Source organism: Corapipo altera, unplaced genomic scaffold (genome assembly GCF_003945725.1).
Source record: "Corapipo altera isolate COAL_440 unplaced genomic scaffold, ASM394572v1 1, whole genome shotgun sequence".
Taxonomy (NCBI): domain Eukaryota; kingdom Metazoa; phylum Chordata; class Aves; order Passeriformes; family Pipridae; genus Corapipo; species Corapipo altera.
Window position 1 is genome coordinate 25550347 of NW_020884873.1, and position 26456 is coordinate 25576802.

Below are 26456 nucleotides of genomic sequence, written 5' to 3' on the forward strand. Positions count from 1 at the left end.
ATTTAGTCTGCAAAGGCTTTCATGCAAATGGCTCATTTACTTAAAAATCCACAGAGAGCAGAGGGGCCACAGAGCTCTTTTTCCCTTCATCTTCCCCTTACTCGTCCAACACCTTGTAAAGAAGTACCAAGGTAGTGAAAAGGCAGGTTATTATGCACTGGGAACTGGTGTGGCAACTGTTGCTTCCCCTTCATTAACGCGTGTGTTTAAGCTGAACGACTTGACCTGAAGTGGCTGGAGCCTCCCAGGGAAAGTTGTCAGTGCTTTTGTATGTGTGTGTCTTTACAGAGTTCCACACCGCAGCAAAACCCCTTCTTTCCAATTTGCCGCCTACTGCCCTGAGGGTGACAAGGCTGAAAGTTTATCAAGTTCTGTGCATAACTTCACATCACAGGAGCAAGTGCGTATTCTCCCCCTCCCCTTTCTTTTTCCTGCTCCTAAACACCTCCTTCAAGTTCGCAGCTGGGCAGGACTCCAAAGGTGCAGCAGCAGCAACAAGCTGGAGTTCAAAGTTAGCAGTAAATTGCACAACTTCCAGCTCATCGCTACGCTCGGTGACTATTAACAAGCTGGAAGGCGCTCAGGGAAAAAAATAGGGGAGAAGGGAACACCCTCGAATTGTTTGGGGATCGTTGATGTTATGCCGCTGGGATCATGGCTCCTTTTGGAAGGAATTTATTAAAAACCCGGCATAAAACCAGGTAAAATGCGTGGGTATGTGGAGGAAAAGGGAGGGCGATATAGGATAATTTTTTTATACTTTTTGTTTGGATCTGGGGCCAGGATGTGTTATCCGGGCCATGCCGCTCCCAGCAGCTGGAACTCCAGGGCTCAGGAGCGAACCGGAGACGGCCGGGGGGAGCGGAGCGGAGGGGGCTGGCGTGTGCAGGGGCAAGGGGCTCTTCCCTTCCCCCCTCCCCCGGACCTGTCATTCCCCTCTTAGCTCTGGCTCTTTTGGTTACTGGTCAATATTTTCCATGAGCGGAAAGTAGCTCTTCCGGACTTCGAACCTGCCTCGTCTAAACCGAGGCGAACATTGGCGGCCCCCCGTGCTAACAAGGTGAGGCTCACCGGGTCCGGGAGGACAGGCTGCAACCCCGACGTGCGCGTCCCGGAGGTGGCCGGGGGGGAACCTGGAGCCTTTCAGCCGCCCCGGGACAAAACTCCCTGAGTTTCTCACGGGAGGGCCGAGCTCCGGGCCCGTCGCCTCCCGCCTTAGCCACGTTCCCCTGGGAGGTAGAGCGGCAGCCCGCAACCCCTTCGTATCAACCCCCGTCCCTTATCCTGTCCGCTGGCTGTAAGCCTGGGAGGTAGGAGAGCATCGAGCTGTCAGCCCGGGGAGGGAGCATGCTTTTTTTGTTTAGCCTTTAGTCCGGGATGGACTCGTACTGCATGTGTTTTTTTGCCTAGAAAATTCTTCAGGTGGACAGCTGCGGTCCCTGGGTCGGCTGCCGCCAAGTTTCTTTATGGGGACTTTGCCCCTAACGCTGTGCATGCTTCCACATGCCCCGCACACCGGCTGTGAAAAGGAGAAAAAGGGTTATGTAATCATGTTAGGTGCTAGGATGGTACTAGATTATTTGAGATAAATATTCTTGGAGTGGAGTAAATCTGCTTGGACTCTATAGGATGTACAGTTGCCGAGCCCATCTAGCTAAAGCTGAACAGAAACAGATTGCCTCAAAAATCATTTGTAATCTTGATCCCATTTTGACTGGTGCTTTTCGCTGAAATTTGTATTTAAAGGAATGCAAGGGAAAATCTCTTTCAGGGGGAATATAATTGAATTCTTAAAAAGTCTTGTAAAAATGTCCCTTTCCTGGGTTTGGCTTTTGATTTTCACATTTGATATACTGAAAATTATTCGAGGGGGATTGTATTTGTTGGGATTGTGTGAAAAGATTAACTTAACATAGTACATGGAACATAAATCAGATTCTAGCAGTCAATGTTTAAAAAATTGGATACTATTTTAGAATTATTAATATTGTAGGTTACAGATTAAACAACATGTTTTGCTAATGGGTCTGAAAACAGTAAAACTTTGATGTATTTCTCATGTAGCCATTTTTTGTTTAGAAGGGCTGGAAAGGTGGACATGAATTTCTTATGAAATTGCTTTTACATAGAGCTGTAAATTTTTTACTCTTAAAATATAAATTTTGCTACTACCATCACTTATCTGAATAAGCATTACGTCACAAAGCACAGTTCCATTGTGTTTAACCGTGAAACTGTTTCTCTTTTGGATATTTATAATATCTTCACACTAATTTCATCAATCTCACTATGTTTGCTGATGTGATATTTTGTTCCTCGGGAAAAGAAATTCAGAATCCAAAGCTTTAAACAGGCAATAGAAATTCAAATACCAAAAGAATCATTACTATGAACATCTAGCATTTTCTTCTCACTTCATCCTTCCACCTCCAAAAAGAAATTAATGCTTTTAATGGCAGAGAGTAGTTATGGCAATAAGAAGGGGCTGTATGACCACAGAAATGTGGGGGGAGGAGGTCAAGAACAAAGCAAACTACATAATTCTTAAGATGTGTTGCTATTATCTGTTCAGATATTTAAATTTCTGCATATTTAATGTTAGTTTTGATATTGAATTTTGAGAATTTAACTTTGCTTATGCATTTAGTAAAACGGTTTTGCAGTATAAGTGAAGAGATACATAATAATTCTTTTTCATTATATTTGTATCTTGCTGAACTCGTCTGAAACCTTGAAAAGAAGTGAGCTTAAAATCCTTCACTATGTTTAGGGCAGTAGTTGGAGAGTTGGAACTTGTGGCTCATTACCTTTTATTAGTTTAATTACCCTTAAAGAGAGACGAAAAAAGTAGATCTTTAATCTACTGCTGCTTTTTTCATTAGATCTAGCGCTCATCCACCTTTCTGAGAAACTTACGTTTTTTTTCCTTTTTCTCTGGAATGTTTTAATGAGCATTCACTACATGCAAATATAACTCCTGAAAGTTATAAGATAAGCAAATGGGGAGTAAAATCTATGTTTACATGAGGACACAAAGCTAAGTTGAGGCAATAAAGGTAAGTAGAAGAAATGCCAGAAGGAAAATGAAGGCGTTACAGTCATTTGCTCAGATAACAAGATGACACCACCGTAATTAGTGCTTGACTTGCAGCATTGCCCAGAGGTCCCAGATCAGGGCCCTGTTTCATAGTAGGCTTTTCATATACAGATCATAATTGTCAGTCCCTACCCCTAAGACCCCAGAGTTTAAACAAAGAGTTTACTCTGATTCTGTGTCTATGAGGTATTCTAGCAAGAGGTGAGGGATGTTGCCTATGATGTCACCAGCCTTTAGAGAAAGAAACTGAGATTAACCATCAGGAAGACAAAACCCATGCTGAACTACTACCAGTATTTGAAAGATCTTCAGTCAGTATTACTCTCTTGGGCTGCTGAAATCTCACTCGTGCAAAGACAGCACAAGGCCTAGGTGGCTACTCACGGTAAGCCCTGGTTTGATTTCAGGGGAACAGCTGCTAGCAGTGTGGCTCCAACATATACTTCTTGGCCAGAAAGACAGTGAGTGATGTCTTGACATCTTTTTCAACAACTATAAGTAGCATATTCCCCAGAGTGTGTTTGTGCTTGTCAGTGTGTCCCCAGGAGAACTATACTTCCAAGATGCCCCACCCACCTACAAACCGAAATGTTTGCAGCGGGACAGGCTGTACTCTCTAAGGCAACAATGGAAAAAAGGAGTTTCCTGCAGGACTAAGGCTCTGTAACATGAGTAAACTCAAGGGGATTTATTTTTATGCAAATCTCTTAAAGATGCCATTCTTTGAGAGTGAGAGGAATACTCAGCTGACATCACACTTCATAAGTGTGGTGATGGCAGGAAATGCTTAGCAGAAGGTGGAGGAAGAGAAAAGGCACTGAGTTCTTTGCGCTATAACACATTGCTCTGCATGGAGCAAAAGAGCTCCCTATCCAAATATGTGAAACAAATACAGAGCATATATACTTGCGGTGTCTATGTACTGGGGTTTCACACTGTATAGGATTTCCTAGTTGCTAAGCAGTACAGGAATTTATGCCACATTGATTTTCTGTAAGATTAGAACTTCTCTGCCCTTGAGTGCTAGATTTGATCCCTTTTGAAAAGGGGTCTTTAGGTTCATTTAAATACTTCAAGGATATCTGGATCTATCTCACACCAAGAAAGCTGACCTCAGTGTTATTTCTTTCATGAAGACTACTTCCTTGGGTTTTACACATAAACTGTAGTCAAACTTGTTGAAGCTCTACTGTTCTGTGCGTGTTGTAGCCAGAGAAGTAGCACACTGAGAAGCAGAAGATACAGATAATCTATCTTCTTCACACAGTTGTCCTTGATGCTGTAGGGTTGTCCTGTTAGGCACAACCCACTGAGAAATATTTTTTGCCAGTGTACTTCATGTTGGCCCTGTGTTTACCACAACTGTTTGTATGCTCTGTTGACATACAACAATTCTGAATCCAATATACATTTTTTGTGATGAAACAGTTGTGTTTCAAATCTATTAATATTTAAATTTATTTATTAGTTTTCCTTTTCCTTCCTGATTTTCCCCCCCACATTTTATTATTTACTGTTTTCCAGCATTTTCCACTTTTGCTCAGTGCAGTGGCAGTTAGCGCAGTATTTATCTATAGGAGGCAAAGGCTTAGTTTGTCTACTCTTATTTCTTCCTTTCTTTAAACAGCTCATCTCTAGTTCAGAGATAGAAAAAAAGACCATATATGTCCATTCAATCTTATAGATATAGAGGGAGTTCTTTCAGTTCTGACAGTCAGACACCCCTCCCCAGTGAGAGACACATTCAATGATTCTCTCAGTTTTTATATTACCGTGCAGGATAGTGAATTAGATTAGCAACCTCATCTCTCTGATACTGACCTAGCATTTCCATGATCCCTCCCTTCCTCCCTCCCTCCAGTAGTTTCTCATCACATCTAGTTAGCACAGTGATTTGAGTATTACTCTGAACATCTCTACTGCTCTACGGTTGAGTACGCTGCTGTACATTTTAAACCTTGATGAAGTAAAACTGAAAATGCTCAACATTGATGTTTGGATTGGTAAAGCTCTTGGAGATCAACTGCTTGTCTGAATGAACTGTGCATGACCCACACTGTAAGTCTCATGGGATCATGTGAGATGTCTAATACTTCTTCTCTTGGATGAGCACACCCGGATAAAAATCTATATGAAGCTCTAAAGGTGCTTTTTGATACAAGACTACCAGGTATTTGGTATGTATGTTGGGGGGGGTAGGTAAAAACTTATTTAGAGTCAGTGGTGTTATCTGTGTTAAATTTTTAATTCAAAAAGATGGTGCTTGTTTGGTAATGGCAGAATACATTCTTCTCCATATTTTTTATTTTTCCTTGAGTATGAGACATATTAGTGAACTATCAAAGAAATTTTTCCTTTTTGAGCCAGACTTCATGCACCAAAATTTATTTTCTGGTCTGGCTTTTCAGCTTTGTCACAGGGGTCAAAATGGTTGCATACATTTTCTAATAATCTTTGTACATATTTGTTCACTTCAGCTTCAGGAAGAGCTTTTCATCTAGCAAAACACTAACTTTATTTCTAAAGAGTTAATTATCTACTATTCCAGGAGGGCAGGCAGCAATTTCATTCCAAAGGAGTAAATAAAATGAGTAATAGAAGTGTGTAATACTACACCATCTAAGGAAAGAGCATGACTTAGGTTAAGTTGAAGCTAATCTGAAACACTAATATATTGTAAAGTCAGGCTGAGAGATACATTTCAGACACAACCCCCCATTTTTTTAGTAAAAAAATCAAAAGAGGAAAAATCTTGCTGGTCGGTGGCTATTTCCTATTTTACTGTTGAAAAATTAGCATTTAATATGCAGAGTAAAAACTCAGTCACATTCCTAAATGTGTAATGATTTTATAGAGAGAAATAAGTTTTCAGAGATGGGGATTTTTTAAACTTTATTATTATTATTATTAAAGTTTATTATTATTAACTTTAATAAAAGTCAGTGATAATCACAGAGTAGTACCTTCTGATTGACCTATGCTCAGAAAAACTTTTTGGTTTGTTTGTTTTATATGATTAGTAATAACAATGTAAAACTATAGTCTGAAACATTATTATTTGAAAACATTAGCATCACATATGCTGTACAAGCCTTAATTAGTTCATCCAGCTTCTATATTTAGTATGTTGATAAATCCTTATTAATAGTGACAGAAAGGATGATGCAGTATAAAAATTGTATTTAAGACCACACATTAAGTGAAGCCTAGAACTAAATAAATGTTGGACATGCTGGTACATAGTTATGTGCATGGGTTACTGGTCTATTATTGTCACTTCTACTGTTTCTCTCATGTATTATGATACTCTCAAGATGCTGACTTTCTGCCTTTTGCAGTGCTTCCATACTAGCAATTCCTCAGGTATCATGTAGGGCAAAACAAATAAGAGACAAATGGTTTCAGGATGAATGGAAAGAAAGAGTGACCAACCAAATGGGAAAATAAATTACAATTTTTTTTGTGTAGCAGAGCCAAAATAATCCTCTACAGAATGTAGGTACTAAACAAGTACAGTTCAGTATAATGTTATGCAGAGTTCTCTGAAAATTTCTCTCAGATAGGTTTGCATCTGATCTTTTTTTTTATAAACTATTCTATATCTACATGTTCCATTAGAAAAAATTACTTAGAACACAGCACAGTTTTCACACAAATTCTGGTGATGGAATTTTTCCTTCTGGGGCTGTAAATTTTCCATGGGCTTGCACAATTCTTGCAAAAGTGACAAATTTTCATAAATAATTCCTCATGCTTATGTTTAACACATAAATATAAAAGTCAAGAGCTCATTAGTGATTTTGGAAGTTGCATTTTTGAGAGACCCTTGTCCAAAAGAATATTTTTTTTTAGCATCTTGCTGGAACTTGACTCAAATAGAACCACTAGTTGCCTTTTCTTGTTTTGACCTATCCAGAAATGCACTTAAACCACAGGTGTTGCAATAGTGATAACGATACCAATTTGCTTATGACCTCAGACAACTAACAATCTTGTTTAGTTTTCCTTAGCTGTAATTTGGGTGTTAATATTTACATGCCTCAGGAAAATACGTAGGACATGATTAGACAGTGTAAAATTTGTGGAAATGCAGAATATGAAAACCAGTTAGTGGGAGAAGTATGAATAAAATCTGTGAGCTCTTTATTTCTACTTGTACAGTCCACTAGAGCTAGCTGCCATGCAGGGAAATGAGAATACATTGTAGATTGTTTAGGTTTGATTTCACATGATTCTCTGAGGAATTTTCATCAGTCTAAAATTTTTCATAATGTTAAAAATTACTTGTGGGGAAAGTTGTAATGTACTAGAAAGGGAATTAAAGAAAGAAATGCCATGTGGATATTAATAGATTTTGTGGTGGTTTTGTGAAGTGAATATAAGAAAAGAAAGTTAGCTGCAGAAACCAAAAAACAGAAAAGAAGTTTCTCTATGGTCATGATATTAAAGTTGTCATGTAATTATTTTTTTAATGCTATGAAAGCCAAGTTCTGATATCATGTAGAAATTAATAAAAGACACAAAACTTTAAAGAAAAAAATTCCAGTGCACGTTTGGCACATCTCTCGTGGATTTTATTTATGCCCGTTATTTAAAGTTCTGTTTCTCTTTCACCAATTTTTTCCTAGTTCATTCTCACTCCTGTCTGCCTGAGTACGTATTTGCCTCTGTCAGTTTGAACCATTAAATTTGTAGTTTGGATAGTTGCTAGATGTATATTTTTTGAGCATTAGCATTAGAAGAAGTTTATTTTTTAGAATAATCTTAGAAGTGATATATGCCTCTGTTTTCCTGGGTTGCAGTTGTTTTTGTATGATATTTTTTCCTCACATTCATTAGTAAACTGTAGAATAATGATGGAAGGTAGAGAGGGTAGGTATTTGTTGTGAATAAAATATATAAGTATAAATATAATTTTTCAATTTTGAAGGTCAAAACTGTTAATCTGATTAAGTTGCTTCACCTCATCTGTTCTCTTTCATTGATGTAAAGAGTTCTGAATTATGAATTTTCCATCATAATAGTAAATATAGTCATCTTTGTTGAAAAGCAGAAGATATTTATTTTTTCCTCCTTTTACTAATACAAAATTATCAAAGTTTAAAATAAATATGCAAAATAATATTATCATGTTCAAGGACACAATCAGGTTCATGAAAATTTAATAATCTATTAGACCAAGTTTTGTTTTGGTCAGGTACAAATATGTTTACCTTACTTTAGCTTGTAAGGATGTATGACCTCAGTGGAATAATGTAGCTGAGTGAAGACTACTAATTTTTAAGAGAGTCTGCCCTTGGGTCTTGACCATGCAATTTGCTTTGTGTTAATACATTCCATCATCCATGTAGAACACCTTACTTTGTTTTCCCCAGCCTCCTTCAAATTGAAAAGGATTATTTCTACAGAGGGTAGTTTCCACTGCAAAAGCCCTTTTAAGCTACAACATTTTTCAGAGCAACAGTTGGGATACCGTTTCCATGACCTTAAGTATATCTCGTTTGCCACAGGAAATTATCAGATTCTGCTCACTGATCAAAGAGTGGCTTAGTGACATTTATAAATACGGGATCTTACACAGATGTTCAGCTGCTTGTGTTTTGGTTGGCTTCATAATTGGTAAACTGATGTTCTGAACTGCTGTTTCATTTGGATATTACCTGATGACAGACTTCCTCTGTACTGATTGCTGAGGCACTAAGTATACTTGTTTAACTTGATTATTGCCTGTGTCTCTCAGGGACACTTTGTTGTTAGAATGCTGTTTTCATTAAAAGCTTTGTACAAATCCAGTTTTCTAAGAAAAATTTAGGATTGCTATTGACTGTACTGCGCTTTCCCAGATTCATGATACCTTAAGGTTTAGGTAGATAACTGATCATGTTTGTTTACCCATGAAGGTCACTACAGGTATCAGACAAAGATTTAAGTTATCTTGGAACTACAGTTGTGGATGGTCACAGTACTTCTGACATTTGTATTGTTCCTAAGATTCAAGCACACAGGAAAACACAAATGTCAAACTCCGTCTTACTCAACTTGATCCACTGAAAATTTAGGTATCTACTCATCTAGGTACTCTTTGTAGTTAATGGATACATCTAAACACTTCTGGAGGGCAATTCATTCAGTCTTAGGCAGGCTTTCAGTATGTGATTAGTCACCCTTTTGGAGGAGCCTACTTTATGCCACTGATTACAGAGGAAGGTCAGAAAATTATCTCTGATTGCACATCTCCATTTTAAATAGCTTAAGGTAGATGACATGAGCTCCACCCAATCACTTTTCATGGAGCATGCTCAGACTTTGTAGAGCACCATCATTTGCACCATTCATTTTAAAAACTAGAAAGGAAGTCATGAATGTAGAGGTGAATGATAGGTAGATAATGTATGATTAAGGGAGAACCATCCTAATAACATGGATGTGTTCCCCAACCCTGCCACAAAATTCCTACCTGATTTTGGGCAAGTCACATAAACCACAGTTTACAGAAGTGGTTACTCACTGTGTGTTTCTTATTTGCTAATTCAGTGTCCTGTAATCTGTTTTGCACAAGGGCTGAGCAAAGGATGTTTCACTTTGCACATTTCTATGATATCAATTCAGTTATCCAGAGTGGGAATTTAAATGAGTAGATAGCTTTGGTCTGAATATTTTTTAGCTCTGGTTTGTAAAAGGGAGTTCTTTCCCTACAGGAGTATGTGGAAATAAATAAAAAATACATATCTATGCATTTACATATTACAAAACTGAGTACACACTAGACTTCTTTAAAAGTCAGAAACCACAAACAGAATGTGCATATGTCATGGAAGAAAGCTAAATATGTATATTTCTCCAAACATGACAGAGTTGTCCACATGGCAGAGGGAAGCACGCCTTCACTCAGCTGTCACTGTGGGCAACCATTCAGCTTATGAAGTACCTTGTTAAAAGTAAACTACCGTTTTATCCTCCCTGAGCTATGAAGCCATATGAATTGCTCATATGTTGAAAGGATCCCCACCTGCAAAGACATTTGGATATGTGAAATAAAGAAACATCACATTAATTTGAATGTTGACTCAGCCTGACTTTCTGTGAACTAATGAAAAGTAGTTTGCAGTGTCTTTCTGGTGTCACAGCCTGCTTGGGATAATCACTATCCTGCCATAGATGCATCTCACAAAACTAGCACCATTATTTCTTGGGCCTACCTTGGTCTTGGTCACAGTAACCTAGCCATGTTTGCCTTCAGCTGTGCCCAACGCAGGTTTTTGTCCCATACCTGCTCTCTCTGTTCATCACAAATCTTACACCATGGGTTACTACCCTTTCAGTTGCATCAAATTTTTGAACAGTTTCTTCCTAAACTGTTCCATCACATTTAAGTGGGTTATCTTGTTTAACAAGGCTTTTATCTTTATGGCCTAATTCATCATGACTCATTGGAGGTCAGACAAGTAGCTCAGCCTCAGTGGGAGGGTTGTGATGGACAACTGACATAGGTATGAGCCTCTTCAGATGGCCTCAGATGGAAACTCATTATCTGAACCCATGAGGTCTGTTATAGAACAGATTTTGGGCTTAAGTCACCATCATTCAAATACTTTGGGATTCACATGGCTTTTTATGTGAATCACATGAAATGTCTTTCCTCTGCAGCTAGGCTACTTCTTCTCACAACTAAAGATTATGTGAGTGTGCTACTGGACACCATTCTCTGTATATATCTCTTTTGTCTACACTTTCTTCTTGGCATTATTCTCATAATTTTCCCATTAGTCTTGGTAGTCTTTATGATCCAGCATTAACCTTGCTTCCAGACAGCGAATCATCCCTTCTTGCCTTTCCTATCTCTATTGCTCAGCTGTCTAGAGCTAGTTTTGCAATCACCTATGCCCTCCTTAGCATATCCATTGCTAGGACAGAGCACAGTTGGTAAGGTTAACAATTTATTTCATTTGTTCAGTAGCTTCTTCAGAGAAGATGTGGTTATATTTCAGAGACCTTATCAGCCTGTGTCTGACTAACTACATATTGAAGCATTCATTGATAGGCAATTTTAGAAAATTACTTGAAAGTATAAGCTGCACAAATCTCTCATACTGACAATGGACACTAAAAATTCTTCAGCTTTCTTTTAAAAAAAAATTTATGTCCACTCTTCTTGTTAGCTTAATTATGTATCTAGTACTCAATTTAGCTCTTTAGAATGAAAATTTATATGAGTCCACTTCATCATCTCATCTTTTTTTCATTTCAGCTCTTCAAATACTGTAAGTAATGGAACACATTTGTCTCTGAATTATCATTCAGAAAGTTAGAGGGAGAAATTTGAAGAAAAAAAAAGAGAAAGAATTGATTGTAAATGAGGTCTTGATAGAACCCCTTTTGAGGTGATATTCTTCAAAATGATTTAATGAAAGCAAATGAAATGGGAAAGATCATACAATATAATTTTCAGAGTGAGGTGGTTCACCTGCAAAATTTATTGCAGTACATACAGAAGAAAATTAAAGCCCATCCTGTATTTCTCTCACTTCTGGCAAACTGTAAAGAGGTACTTAAACTAGATTTTATGATATACAAAAAACCTGTGTTAACAAATCATTAAAATCAAGAAAGTTAAGAAAGGGTGATGATTGATGAGGTGGCTGGACAGATCTAACAGGGTAGTGTTGTAAAAAGGGCAGAGCTAAGCCTCCTTTCTGGACCACTCTACCATTTCCTTTGCATTGCTCCTATTCTTTCCTTATTTTTTTCTCTTCTCTTTTTTTTTTTTTTTTTTTTTTTTTTTTTGATTTGGGTTTTTCTTTTAATGTTTTTCTGGGTTTACTTCCTGCAAGTTTATCAAACTGGAAACCCATTGGTTAAACTAACACAGCTGGCACAAGCAAGGAGATGGGAATATCCGCTAGACACCAGATTGCCTAAATTACTTCATGGTATTTTAAGTCATGTATATTGCTAACCTATAAGACTAGATTTAGCAGTAAAAATAGTATTTAGGATAATCACTTTGGTAAGGTATTAATTTTGTAAATAATTTTGTCTGTTTTGGGGATAGGTTTGAGGAGTGTTGGAGTGTTTAAAAGCAGAAGATAAAAATACTAATTCCTACAATGTTCATGACGTACAAACAGAAATTTACCACAGGCTTCTACAAGAGCAGCTACAGAAGTAGTTACAGTAAGTAGCCATCAGGAACAGATTGATGGCCATCAGGGAAAGAAGAGATTCTTTTCTGAGCCTAAGTTCAGCTTGAGGACTGGCAAAGAGAAACCAAATCCATCTGGACTTTTCTTTCTATTTATTGTGAATGAGATTAGCATCTGTCTCACATGCTGCTACCAGGAGCAGAGAAGAGGTACACAACATGCACAGCATATAATGGTTCATAAGAAGATAACCATCCCAGCCTTTAGCTTAGAGAGTATTGGAAAAGTGGAATGAAATCTTATTATTTCCTTGTTTGTATCTTCTTCCTTTATTCAACTTACCTTATTATCACCAGTTTACGTACAGTGTGCTTTTTTCATGTTTTGGTAGCCCAGACTCACCCTCAGAATGCTTTGTGTTTATTTCTTCACTGGGCAAAATGTCAACAAACCCAGAGCAGGGAAGTAGCATACATTTGCCTTTCAACAAAAGCTGAACTGAATTTCATGGAACAACAACAAAAAAAAAACCTCATACTCCCAGTGCTTGGAATTCCCCTCACTTCTTTGATCTCAAAAGCTCATAAACAACCAGGGTGCTTCTGAAAAGCAGTTATAAAAATTCTAATGGGAGAAATTAGATAACCCAAATTTCTACTAGCTGTAATAGTAACTCTATCGTTTTGAAGTCTATGTTCCAAATGATCTATAAATGATTCTGCTTCCTCTATATTATTGAAAGTGATGGAATTTTAGACACATTTTGTACATTATTAATAGGAGTTCCATAAAGCTTGCATAGTGTAACCAGTGCTTAAATATGCATAGGTGCTTAAGTAGACACAGGAACAATATATAGAATTGTATTTTTGCAATGTAGCAAAATTCTTGTGGTAGGTAAGAAGTACCAGTGACATTTTCATTTGTTCACTATTAAGAACCATCCACTGCCCAAAATCAAGATGTAGCATTTTCTGTATTGATATTCCTAAACATTGCATGCTGCTTATTAACACAGGAATTTGAAAATGCCCATCTTCCCATTCCCCCTAATATGATCTAAAGAATTACTATCACTGAATATGTCAGTGTTTGTTTTGGCTCTGAAGTTTTTCCTGCATCTTCCATCCCTGTATAACAGCTGCTTCCTCACTAGTAGTTGTAATATACATATCAAAACATGTTTTCTCAGTAAAGTAAATTGTTAATGTTATTGTAACTCATATTGGAAAATATTTTGGTGGACAGCTAGTTCTCCTCTGTTCTAACCTCCACTGTGTCAGGCCACCACCAATACACACCTGATACAAAGAACATGTTACCTGCTATGGCATTTTGTGTACATAGCATGCTTGCTGGAATTCCAAACATTTTTTTGACTAACATCCACTTACCAACCTTGTGACTTTGAATATACTATGAAGAAATGATGATTTGTCTGACAGAAGGCAGATTTAAAGCATAGATGTTATTTATAGAGAATGTATAACCTTAGGGGTAGAGGAAAATTTCAGAGGTATGACAGGAGGAAAGGACAGGGGCAGATGCAGTCTCCACTACAGCCTTTCCGCTTGCCTGTAGGTTAAGTGATTGGAAGCATAAACGTGGTATATGGCAGAGCTAATAGGTGAAGGAAAGGACTTAGTAGAATTTTGGTCATCTTTGCTGAAAATCTGCACTCTGACCCTGCAAATGGGATTTTGTAAAACAATATTGTCCACTGTAGTAATGACACAGAGTCCTGTCATTAAATGGAGCTGCAGGGGAGTGTTCAGGATAATCTACCATAACTATCACTCTCATCTAGTGAGCAAGGCGTATAATTCCTTTTACAGTATCTCTTATTTCTGTCTTTCTGTTATTGAAATATCCTCAGTTACTACAATTTCTTGGTTTATTTTCTATGAAGTACAAACTCCATGAAGTACCTATCCACATAACAGATGATAGAATTATTACTGTCAGTCTTTGTTGGTCTTTTTTGTTGACTACTTTAATTTCTTTTTTATCTGTTTTAAGTACTGTCAGAGCTTTTTCCCCTTTTTATTTTTCTTAAATATTGATCCCTTCTAAGCAGTACACTTATTAGAATGAAGCATATGATTTCCCATGGGATTTTTACTAAAGTCTGACATTTCAAGTCAACAGAAACTCTGGTGTGAAAAAGTTATTTGCAATAAAATAATTATCAAAATTATTTTCTTTAAACTGTCATGCTTTTCATGTATTTTATTCTATGACAAAATAATACTATCTCATTGCAATTTAAAATTATTTCACTGACATTTGTCATAGAACACCACTATAGTATAAAGTGATTACGTGAAGAGAAATTTCAACTATAAATCACTGCTGAATTATAATATATGCAGTTTTGTACAGTAGCTAACTAAGGTGATGGCATTTCTCTGTAGAATAGACTAAGGAACTACTCACAGTTTTAAGTACATAAATTTTAATTGATATAGGCCATATTTGCAACACTTGTTGCTTTAAAATTCCTCATAAAAGCTTCCTGATAGTATGGATATCTTGTTGAATCCAAAATTTATGCTCTTAAAAAGAAAAAGCAAAATGAACATAAACTTATACTAGGAAAAATGTGTTGTAAATACTAGTTGTAAAAATAGATTTTGTTTAAATTGTTTTCTTTTTTCAAATATCTGAAATATTTCAATTAGAGCACCCAAAATGTTGTGTATATGTGTATGTTTGAAAAATATCACTTGACTCACAAGTTGCCTAATTTTCCTTTATTTTTAGTAAATGACTATATACATTTCTGTAAAGGAGGAAGTTTTATTACAGAGCAACATTAAATGGGTGTAGAAACAGATGGTAGAGAGAAATTTAAGTTATTCCTTTTGAAATAATTGTTTTCAGAAGTTCTGTAGTGTTCTTTCCAAGTCTTCCTACAATATTAGGACTACTACTATTGGGACTATACTGAGGGTTTTTATTCTTATAGTTAAAGTAGTAGTTCTGCCTTGCCATTATTCTTTTCAGCTAGTTGTTGCCCTGACTTTTGTGTGATGCAGAAGGGAATAAGAACCAAGTTTCTGACGTGTCATGTATGGAATTTTTATGTGCCTACATTAATATTGTTTTTAGGGACAGGTGAAGGGTAATGGGAATGCAGTTAGTTAACAGGTTAACTTGAATCCCTAAAGTTTTGGAGTAATTCCAGCTTCATTGCATGGTGAGAGAGTAGCTACTTCCTCCTTACTGCCCTTAGGAAATTCAGAAGCGTGTAATCTACTTAGGCAGGAGGCATACTGAGTATAAGATTTGGCCTTTATTGCTTTTTGAAAAGCTTTACAGAAGGTGACAGAAAGTTGAGAAAAAAGGTGGATTAAATGTGGATAGTCTGAATAAACTTAGTATGAACTTTTAATGTGATTCATTTATTCCTGAAAGGTTGAAATAATTCTGACCTTAACTTTCATATGGGCTCTGTATGCTCTATAGCTTTAATGTTTAAATTCACAATCAAAAATCTGTGTGGATCAAATTAAATTGGAGTTTCTTCCAAGCAAGAACTGCAACACATGGCACCAATAGCTTTACTTTTTCACAAATTTCACAGGTAAAAATCGCACAGATACAAAATATGTTTTGATCTTTTCTTTCATAATGATCATCTGTTGTTTCATATATGTTTATATATATATGGTAACATCCTGAGATTTTGAAAAAGAAACAATAAAAGCAATATAATATTATAATTTCTAAATGGAATGAGATGATGCATGTATTTGCTATGTTTTGACTTCATATCAGGTTATTGACTTCATATTAGGTCAGAGATCTGGTGGAAACTGCATTCCCACATCCTTCCCACAAATGACTGAACATTCGGAAAAGGTCCTTCACTGTGATTGGGGTTGGGTACTGGAACAGGCTCCCCAGGGAAGCTGTCACAGCCTCAAGCCTGTCAAAGCTCAAGGAGCTTCTGGATGGGGTAGTTCTGTGAGGAGCAGGGAGCTGGACTCAGTGATTCTTATGGGTCCCTTTCAATTTGAGATATTCTATGATTCTATGACTGATAAACTAATTTGCTCTTATATACCCTGATATGTAAATGTCACTGGTATCCAAAGCTCTCAAATGACATGCAGCATGTGATCTATGCTACAAATGTAGGTTGTTTGTGCCAAGTAGGTATTCCTGTAATATTGGCTTCTTATTTCCAGCAAGGAAATATATAAAAAAAAATATTTTTATAGATAGTCATATTTTTAATATGACTCAGCTCAGATCAGCTCTGAGAGATAACAGAGATTATTAATTTCAGCACAGAGATTTTTAGCAAGGTTTTTAGCAACTGCATAAAACCAAGACAAGTGCTCTCTAGGCCCTTACACATGGAAGAAACATCTGTGGATGTTGAACAAAGAGATCATAGCACAGACACATACTTGCCAAAATCCAAATAGGCATATTCATGTGCCCCAGCAGCATGCTCAAAACCAGCCCCTTGAAAACACTAGATAATTAAATGTTTAGTGTCTCTTGTTTTCCCAGGGTGTTATACGCCATTGTATCACACCATTTTCAGAGGCTTGGCTGGAAGATTTTTACCCACTGTGCAATGTGGCAGGTAGGAGATGAGGTTTAGAACCTCTTCCTGAGGAGCTGGCAGTGTACAGCTTGAAAAAGAAGTTGAAGAGCACTCAGAGACATGAGAGACTCAAGGAGCTACTTGCCTGGATTTCCCTAAAAGTTTCATGTTTCTTAGTGGACTCTAGGAAAGCCCTGAGATGGCAGGCCCTATATTTCTAGGCAAGGGCTTCACTGCAAGGATGCAGTAGGCATCAGGAGGATTGTCTCTTAAAGCCTTTTTGGCTTTTGGTTTCTCCACTGAAGAAGGTGAATTGTTCTGGGTGGCATCTTGACATAATGTAGGAGTTTGCTTCTTAGAAGTTTAGAATTACTTTGGTCTTACCTTGGGGAGGTCAGGACAGCAGCATACCTACATACTCTGATTAGCTGAGGACCCCATCACATCAGCCAGATAAAACACGATTATCATCTGATCTGCTGTAGATTAAACTGTATGTGTTATTAAGAAGGTTTAAGCTGTCATAGAATAAAATGTGATTTTCCCAATAAATTGAGGGGAAAATTACTGAGAGATTTTACACAAATGGCTTTCCAGCATGATCCCTTTGATGGCAAATTTATAAATTATTAACAGTTGTACACATTTGCAAGGAAAAGGTTAGTGTATTGCTTGGTGTACCACCTGTTTTCACCTACTGATTTTTTTATTCCATATAAATTATTTCAATGACTGAGAGGAGACAACTAGTAAAACTTTTGATCATAAACATAATCTCAGGTTTGAATCCCTTTCCTAACACAAAAACTTTTAGTTGGTTGTTCATGTTGACATAAAATTGGTTCAGCTGTTCGTGATGAATTAAAATTAGTAAAGTTTTAAACTAGCAAGGGGTTCACAAAAATGTCCTGGCTGTGAAATTTCTAACAACTACTTAGGCATTTTTTAGTTACTCAGTTTGATTTTTCTTTGGGGAGGGTACGTCAAGAAATACAGTAATGTTGAAAAAAGAGTTTCATTTTGTTTTGTGAAAGTCTAGGAAGAATTTATTACAGTGAAGGGAGAGAAGATTTTCTTTTAGCGTTCAGAAACATTGCATTGAGTTGCTAACAGTACAACATGCAAGTGACCTAGTCCCAACAGAGTGCAGAAATTAGTAAAGGAAAAGAAGCATCCTGTAGACATGAAGATGAAATTCTAAAAAGTAGGGGAACTCTTTATTTGATTAGCATGATTGGTTGTAAAACTATATATTACATATTTAAGAAGAATGTTAACATTTTTAGGAAGGCAAAGAATTATGTGTTTGATATGTATATTTTTGTTCCAGACATACCTTTAAGTCAGTGAATATCAAAAGCACTGCTTCCAGCATTTAAGTTATCTAATATTTTGACTTTGTGCAATGTAAATACATGTTTTTGTTTTGTCTATATGTTGCTGGAATGTATTACCTTCCCCCAGGCCTGAAGAATAAATTAACAAAGTGTATATGTGACAGGCAACAATCAGTTTATGCTGACATAATTAAGACTGTGTGAGGTCTATAACATGATTAGAATGTTTTTTTGTGTCATCTTTAAGAGAAGTAAGGAGTAACAGGCATGAAACTAGCAGACAAACCAAGCAAACAAAAAGATTGGAAAAGTACTTTTGACCATTCTTAAGTTTAAATTCCCATCTGTTCCTAAGAAACAATTGGCTTTGCAAAAAAAGATAGACTTTCATGTGGTTGTTATCATAAAGACTTTAAAATCATAGATGGATAAGTAGAACATTTCAGTGATCATTTCAAAGAAACAGAATTCAAACCATAACTGAAAGCTTCAAAGCCTGTTTACAGAAGCAGCAATGCATTGTTGAAAAAAAAAATTAGTTGCTTAACTACTTTTGAGAAAGTTGCTGTTGTGTTTTTTTGGGAAAACTAACCATTTAAACTGCAAAAACGCTTTCACTGTTACACTCTCATTAACTGATACACTATTAAAAATGGTGGTTCTTTTATGTCCTTTACAAAATTGCAGGCCATGGAAGGCAAGCAACCTATAAACATGAGAAGCTTGCCTCTCCCTTAAAATGACTGTTTAAAAGAAGATCCTGTTGCTGAAGATTATAATTTATAATATTTCATTTCAGAAAAAAACCCTGTCAATTATCAACATTTATTCAAGATATCTTCCTTAGTATTGGAATGAATTAATGGATTTCTTCATAAATTACAGTAATAAATTCAACAATGAATGGAAGAGTCAAGGTCTAAACTAAGCTAAGAAGTTGTAATATGTTATCTTTTAGTTATCATTACTAAATCTACTGGTGCTGTTACCGTTCTTGTTACATTTCTCTCAGACGATAAACTATAATTTGATTGGATTTATCTCACTTGAATTCAGCTACCTGAAAATGAGCTATTTAATTGAAGGTGGCCACATAGTTCTCTCATAGTTAAGGAAAGAGAGAAATAGCTTCATTTGAGAATTCATTCCAATTATCATAGATGGTCTAGGCAATGGTGATTTCTCCTTGGTGGTCCACTCTCTTCTCTTGACAAAGAGGAACTTCTGATGGTGAATTTATACTGAAATTTTAATTTTCACGTCTAAGTGAGATGAATTCCTCTTTGTATATGGAGAATCTGTGCTTCACTTTCTATAAGGAAAGTAGAGCTTAACAGGTGTGTCCTTGTACTAACATTTTCCTGCATCCTGAAAGCAAGACTTTAATAATTGTTCTTTTCTGACTGACACAATAATGGTTCGTTTTTGTTTGGAACTATCTGAATTAACTATGATAAAAGAATTATACAATAAATTTTACTTATAATATCCATAGTAAAGTGCATCAGTTTACCATTTTTTAGTGGAAGAAAACAATTAACCACTTTTGATATTTTAGAAGATATTACAATGTGATGGAAATGTAAGATTATGAATTATTTGCTAAATCTTTTTGATTAAAAAGAAAGATCAAAATTTTAGTGAGATTTCAATAGCATTTAAGATAACATACGTTGTAACAAACACATAGAAAAGAAAATGAAAGGATTTGTACTTTGCAGTTTTGTTTTGACCCAAGAACTACAGAGATGTTCAGAATTTCTTTTTAATTTCTTCTCTCCTTCTCCATAAAAGATGACAATATAATTAAAGGTGTAGATTACATACATTACATACATACCTATATATTTATAAATATATAAATAAATATAATTTTATAAATATATATTTTCATGTTTAAGCTACTTGAGTTCTTTGCGTACCTGTATGTGCTACAATTTTGCAGTGCTACTACTAGTTATATACTAAAGACAAAACAAAGAACAATCCTTTCCAAAAATCTTAGTGTAAATTCTGTGTAGACAGGTGCATCATAACTGAATAAAATAACAGGGGGTGATAAATATCTAAAAGAGGACTGAAAACAGTAATTTAAAGATGTTATTTTACACCCATATAGTTTCAGGGATCCTGTAGAGATTGCTTTACAATAAACAGTGTGTTGCCATCAGAATTTTACTTAACTCCTGCTGAACTCTGTGGAAATTTTGTATAAAAATGGGTATAGCAGAAGTATTTATCAGTACAATAAAGATGAGGTGTCTAGGGATTTTCAGATTTTATCTGCAGTTTTACTAACATCACAGAGAGAAACCGTTTTCATAAGAAAACTTTAAAGGAACCAGGAGAAGAAGAGACTGTAAGCTTCTTAATTCACATAATCTGTTACATACTGAAAATATTGACCAGGAAAAAATATGGCAATCAACCAAAAACAAGAATAAAAAAAAAATTAATAGGAAGAGTTTCAATGTGAAAACAAATTGCATAAGATACTCTTGGAAGAATGCCAGAAGAGATAATACTCATTCCTTGAAATATATTTCTTGATTACAAAAGAAACTAGGAAGAGCAAACACTGAATTTACTGCCTCAGAGTTCCTAATCGGGTATTTCTTCTCATATCTGTGGTGAAAAAAAAACAACCCTTGGTTATTGTATAGTCACGGTTGACTCATGTGGCAATTTGCTGTTTACCTTCGTTTCACTTAACTCCTGATCTGTCAACACAAAAAATTCTATAGCATCCTGTTTTTTTCAAATCTAAAAGCACTTACAGATGTTAACTTTTTAGCATGTGACATGCTTAACAGTAATGCCATTTAATCTAGTATCATCTTTCATTTCCTCTCCCCCATTTAAACTTGGATATTACTCTTTCTTTGCGTCACTTTGCCATTTTCTATGTCTGTGACAAATACTTTCTTATTTTGAGAAGTAGTCTATGAAAATATTATTAATCTTCTGAGCACCAGCTTCAAAAAATAATTATTGTAAAATGCTGGTCTGTAAGGGGGCGCTATAGAAGTGGGAAAATTATGTCATTACTCAGAGTAATCTACCAAAACACAGATTTTACAGAGGATGTTCCAAGACCTGAAGCAACGTAGTTGGACAGACCTCTCCTCTGCGATGATACTAATAAACTCACTCTTGTCGGTTTTATTAGTATTCATTTGCATTCTCCTGTCTTTTGAGGATTATTGCCTCCTGGTCAGAGTGGCACCTAGAGTTGAGTCAGTCATAGTTCAATTTATTAGGCTGCAGTGTGTCTGTCATGTTGTGTAATAATTAAGAAAAAGAAACAAGTTGTATTGCTTTAATAATCATAGGGTATAACCATAATCAAGCCAAATAAAACTCCATTCCTCCTACATCTCAGAAGACTAGAAAAGGTCTCCGAATAAGTAATGCCAGATAGAAGCAAATGTTGTATTGAGCACTTTGAATATTGTCTGAATAGTTATTTTCATTTGCAAGTTTTCTCTGTCAGACCGGGTTAAATCTCATTCATTCAAACTAACTGCAAGAGATACAAAAAAATCCAAAGAAAGGCATTTTTCCTCAGGGAATTTAGTGTTTTATCATTTTATGATAAAAGAGGTCAAATTATCAGGTTTGGACAAGCAGTAAATTATGCATGTGGAGTCTTGAGGACATGAATATCCTGGCAACTTTGCCAACATAGGCCCATAGCAATTCAGGACCACTCAGATGGGGATGAACTGAAGAGTTAACTGTAAAGTGAATTTCTACCTTTGGTCAGCTGAATTACTCTCTAGGCACTACTGATTGTACTGATTAGACAGTTACAGTAGCCATAAAGGGATATCAGACACCTTAAGTATCTTAGTGTAAGGAGATATCAATTAAATAGCACTTTCATTGCAATTCATAAGCAAACAAATAAATAAATAAACTTTTTTGCTTTTCTTGCATTTTTGTAGAATTTCAAACGTTATAAAATACAGACCCATATATGTGTTGTCTTGCAGTTGGTATTCTTTCACAGTTCACTGGAATTCATGTTATTTGGTGCTTCAGGAAAAGCAACAAATTTCTTGAGGCTTGTTAGTGAAAAATAACACTGGAAAACAATGGTGTTTATGCTTGTGTGGGTCTGTGTGTGGCAAAAGAACTATAGATTTATCTTACTGTCAAATTCTTTTAACTTTGGTGGTGTTCAGTCAACTTTCCTCAGTCCATCTATGTTCAGTGCATTCTTCTCTTCAGAAGCCTTGGTGATATTAAGAGCTTAGAAATATTTGTGCAGTGTCTATGTGATGAGGAAGTTGTGTTGTCCTAGGACAATCTGGATATGTAATACAGATTATCAAACTTTATCACTGATTGTTAATACACACTTACTATGTGAACAAAAACTAAATTTGATAAAAGACATTTTGTGTGAGATTGCCATTCTGTGTGAGATTGCCAGCTGACTTAGTAGTAATATTAAAGCAGTGGCCGATTAAAGTTGTTACATAATCCAAAGATATTTCTTCATGGAATTTAAACAAGTATATTATCTTGTACAAAAGTACACAAATTTTTCAATCTGATGTCATATTGGAATTATAGTAATTATTCTATGCCATTGATATGTAATTTGTACTTGATGTCTTCTTGTTCTCCAGGTCTCCCAGCAAGGACATGGCTTCAAATGAAAGAGAGATTGTGGTTTGGGTTTGCCAGGAGGAGAAGATTGTATGTGGCTTGACAAAGCGCACAACTTGCTCAGAAGTGATTCAAGCACTGCTGGAGGAACATCAGACAACATTTGGAGAGAAAAAGGTCCTTTTTGGAAAACCTAGTGATTACTGCATCATAGAAAAATGGAGAGGCTCGGAGCGAGTACTGCCTCCCTTGACAAAGATTCTGAGGCTTTGGAAGGCCTGGGGGGAAGAGCAGTCTAATTTGCATTTTGTGTTGGTAAAGTCAGATGCCTTCCTCTCCTTTCCACTGTGGAAGACAGCTGAAGCCAAGGTAATACAAAATGTAGAAAAACAGTGGGACCTCAGTCCAGCAAATTACATGAAGATGTTGCCAATAGACAAGCAAAAGAAAATTGTGAGGAAGACTTTCCGGAAACTGGCCAAACTTAAACAGGACAGTGTTCAGCAAGAGAGAGACAATATGGAGACACTAATTCATTTGATAATTTCTCAAGATCATACCATTCATCAACAAGTCCTTAGAATGAAGGAACTAGATATGGAAATTGAAAAATGTGAAGCGAAATTCCATCTAGATCGTGTGGCCAATGACGGAGAAAATTATGTGCAGGACTCCTACTTAATGATCAATCCAACTGAGGCTGAGAAGCAAAGGAGTAGGCCAGATGATCAAAAAGAAATGCATGAGTATTTGAGCAAAAGTGAGGGCATTTTACAGGTTGAAGAGAGATTGAAACATCACAAACAATTAATAGAGAACCTGTGTGCTGAAATTGAAAAAGAGGTACAAGGTATATGCACGGAAAAAAATGTAGATGATGTTCACACAGAAGTAGCCGCTAATGCTGAATTGGAAAACTCAAGTTTAGAAAGTGTAAAATATGAGCTGGAAAAAAGTATGAAAGATGGTCTAAGAATCAACTCATACCTGAGCTGCATTCAGAAAGAACTTACATACAGGGACTCACTGCTTCAAAAGAAGGAAAAAGAATATGAACTTCTTACCGAAGAATTTAATTTACTGCATGTTAAAGACAACGTTGAAACTAGGCTTCAGCCAAATGAAGAGCCATCCAAGGGCAGTGGCATCTCCAGTAACAGCACTGCTGTTCCTGACTTTGTTCATAGAGTGACTAATCTGGACATAAATGATACAGACTCTGATACTGGAATAAGCTCTACACACAGTCAGGACTCTGAAATAACCTCGGGGGACATGGTACTGTTGTCAACATAGTTGAAAACAGTCATGCATTTATGAAAGGTCATATTTTGAGGATATTTATAAGGATTAGTAAATCTTTTTGTCTTAAAAGTTATGCTCTTCAAGATGTTAAAACTCTGGCACCGCTTTAACAAAGTAAACAGTGTCTATTTATGTCCTTAATAGTATACTTGTGCTGAAAACCATGTGCAGTATCATGGTTTAACTGCTGATAGGTGCAAAGTTGTTGGCTTTGCTACATCAAGACAGACTGCTTAGATCTTGTAGTATTGATAATTAGTGAAACAGGAGCATTCTGACTGTCTTGGCCCAAAAATTTGGAGATTTGATATCCTTTGATCTTTGGGTCCACTCCTGCATCTCTCTAACTTTTTAGAAACATGAAGTAGAGACGAGAGCAAACTAGACAGAGAGTTTTATTTTCTACTCTGTTACATTAGCTTTATTCAGATGGAGTTTCCCTGCCATGAAGCTGCTGTAAAGGAATATATAATTGAGCATGTAATCTGTTAAAAATAGTTTTTATGATATTGTAGGACAAAAGAAATATAATAGTATTTATGTTGTATTTTTAAATTTAGTTTCATCAGGATATTTTCAAAAACTCCTAAGTCCCATTTAAAAAATTACCTTACACACATAGGTTTTGAATTTCGATTCTCTTTCAGTGGCACTTACCTGCTTTTAAGATTCTTAAACCCCCTACTTATGAGCTATTACCCTGTAGTTGCTCCAGTGATTTTTAAGTCCAAGTAGTTTCTGCCAGCAGGCATGTCAGAACTGCTTATGTCCTGCTTTTGCGAGATGCTCAAATCTCAAACTCACACTTAACCCCAGGGGGATTTTCAGAAAGCAAGGCTTTCTCCTGACTATCTCAATGGTTGGATCCAGTGTCTTAAGCCTCCTCTAAAAATGACTACCAAAAAAAGTGTAGCAGAAGTGACAGGCAGGAACAAGACATTTTTGTCTCTGGCTAGACACTTTACCAATAGCCACTTAGTTACTATTTTCATGTAGCAGGTAGGTTGCCAAATCCCATCTCATGTTTTGGAGCAGGAACCTGTAAATCCTACTTCCTCAGTGAGGATTTCAGGATACAGGTAAAACTGTCCACTTTTTATAGCTAATTAAATATTGGAGCCCAGGTAAAATAAAAAAAAAAAAAGAGGGAATGCAAAACATGAGAATTTTACAGCTATGTGATTAAGTTAAATGATTTCATTTAAGATGTAGTAGTTGATCCCAAATCCTTCTCCAGCACATTGCTGTAAATACGAAACAAAGCTGTAGAACTGAGGTGCTCTCCTTGGTTGCCAAACAAGATTTCTAACTCTAAGCTAGACACTCTGCTAATAGAGAATACATGCGTAATTTCTGAGTTGCCATGTTTGTGTTTTGCAGATCAATCTGTTTAATGCTTCTGATTAAAAGAATTGAATGGAGAAATAATTGCAGTATTTTTAAAAAAAAGTTCAGCTGCAAAATTCAGACAGATCCTGAAATCAACAGCCTATAAAGTAAACAAATGGACAGTACTTAGAAGGTATAAATGTAAAATACCTTCAGATACACTGCTTTCTCCTTCTGTAATTTTCTTCTCTTAAATGTCTGTCAACCATCTGTTTTCTAAAATGACCAAAGCACTAGGACTGCTGATTAGCACATATTTGATGCAGAAAAACAAAACAAAAAGAAGAAAAGAAAAAAATTTCTAAAAAGGAAATTTTTCGTTTTCTTTTTTGTTGTTGCTGCTGTGGCTTGGTCTTTGTTTTTTGGGGGGTTTGTTTGGTTTTTTGGGTTTTGTTTTTTTTTTAATCCTGGATATTATAAATAGTTTTTGTTCCAACAAAGTGTGCTAGTCGCCTTAATATATTTTGTGTTGTATTTTTGTCATACAGTGATATTTTAATGCTTCAATAATAATGTGTAATACTTAGACTCATCAGCTCCTGATGGAAACACGTGTATCAAATATATTATCTTGTCTTTGTAATAATTTATTAACGCAACTCTGCATCTTTTGACCTCTGTGGTATCACTCTGACAAGTAGTAAGCACAGAGCTCTGAATGCTGAGAGTAGGCTAACGTATTCTGTGAGTTCTTGTTAGTTTAGTTAACAGTTATTTCTACTGAGTCATTTTTTTATATCTAAATACTTAGAGGATAGAGAATTGAAACAGAATAATATTCACAACTGTGCAGGTTAGAATAAGACCCATGGGGGAACTACTTTCCACTCATACTCTACCAGATTTATTTCACTCATAAGAACTTGTATGAGTTCTCACAACTGATCTTTATCCACACTACATGGTTGATTGTACCTCCCTTGCAACATGTAGATCTTAAGAGTATCACTGTGTTTTAAGAAGAAAATAGGAAAAATAGATTGGGAGAGAGTATTTCTTAAAAAATA

The 26456-nt window shown here is 36.1% G+C and overlaps 1 protein-coding gene across 2 annotated transcripts; it reads left to right on the top strand.

Annotated features, from left to right (window-relative positions):
• Positions 1 to 484: 484 nt before the first annotated feature.
• RASSF9 (Ras association domain family member 9) lies at positions 485 to 25279 on the top strand. 2 transcript variants are annotated; one of them, XM_027667215.1, is made up of 2 exons: positions 485 to 701; positions 22776 to 25279. In XM_027667215.1, exons 1-2 carry the CDS (start codon positions 655 to 657, stop codon positions 24049 to 24051), a joined length of 1323 nt encoding a protein of 440 aa, XP_027523016.1. In that variant the 5' UTR covers positions 485 to 654; the 3' UTR covers positions 24052 to 25279. The 2 variants fall into 2 exon arrangements, with proteins under 2 accessions (XP_027523016.1, XP_027523025.1); XM_027667224.1 differs by lacking the exon at positions 485 to 701 and adding an exon at positions 876 to 1060.
• Positions 25280 to 26456: the final 1177 nt, after the last annotated feature.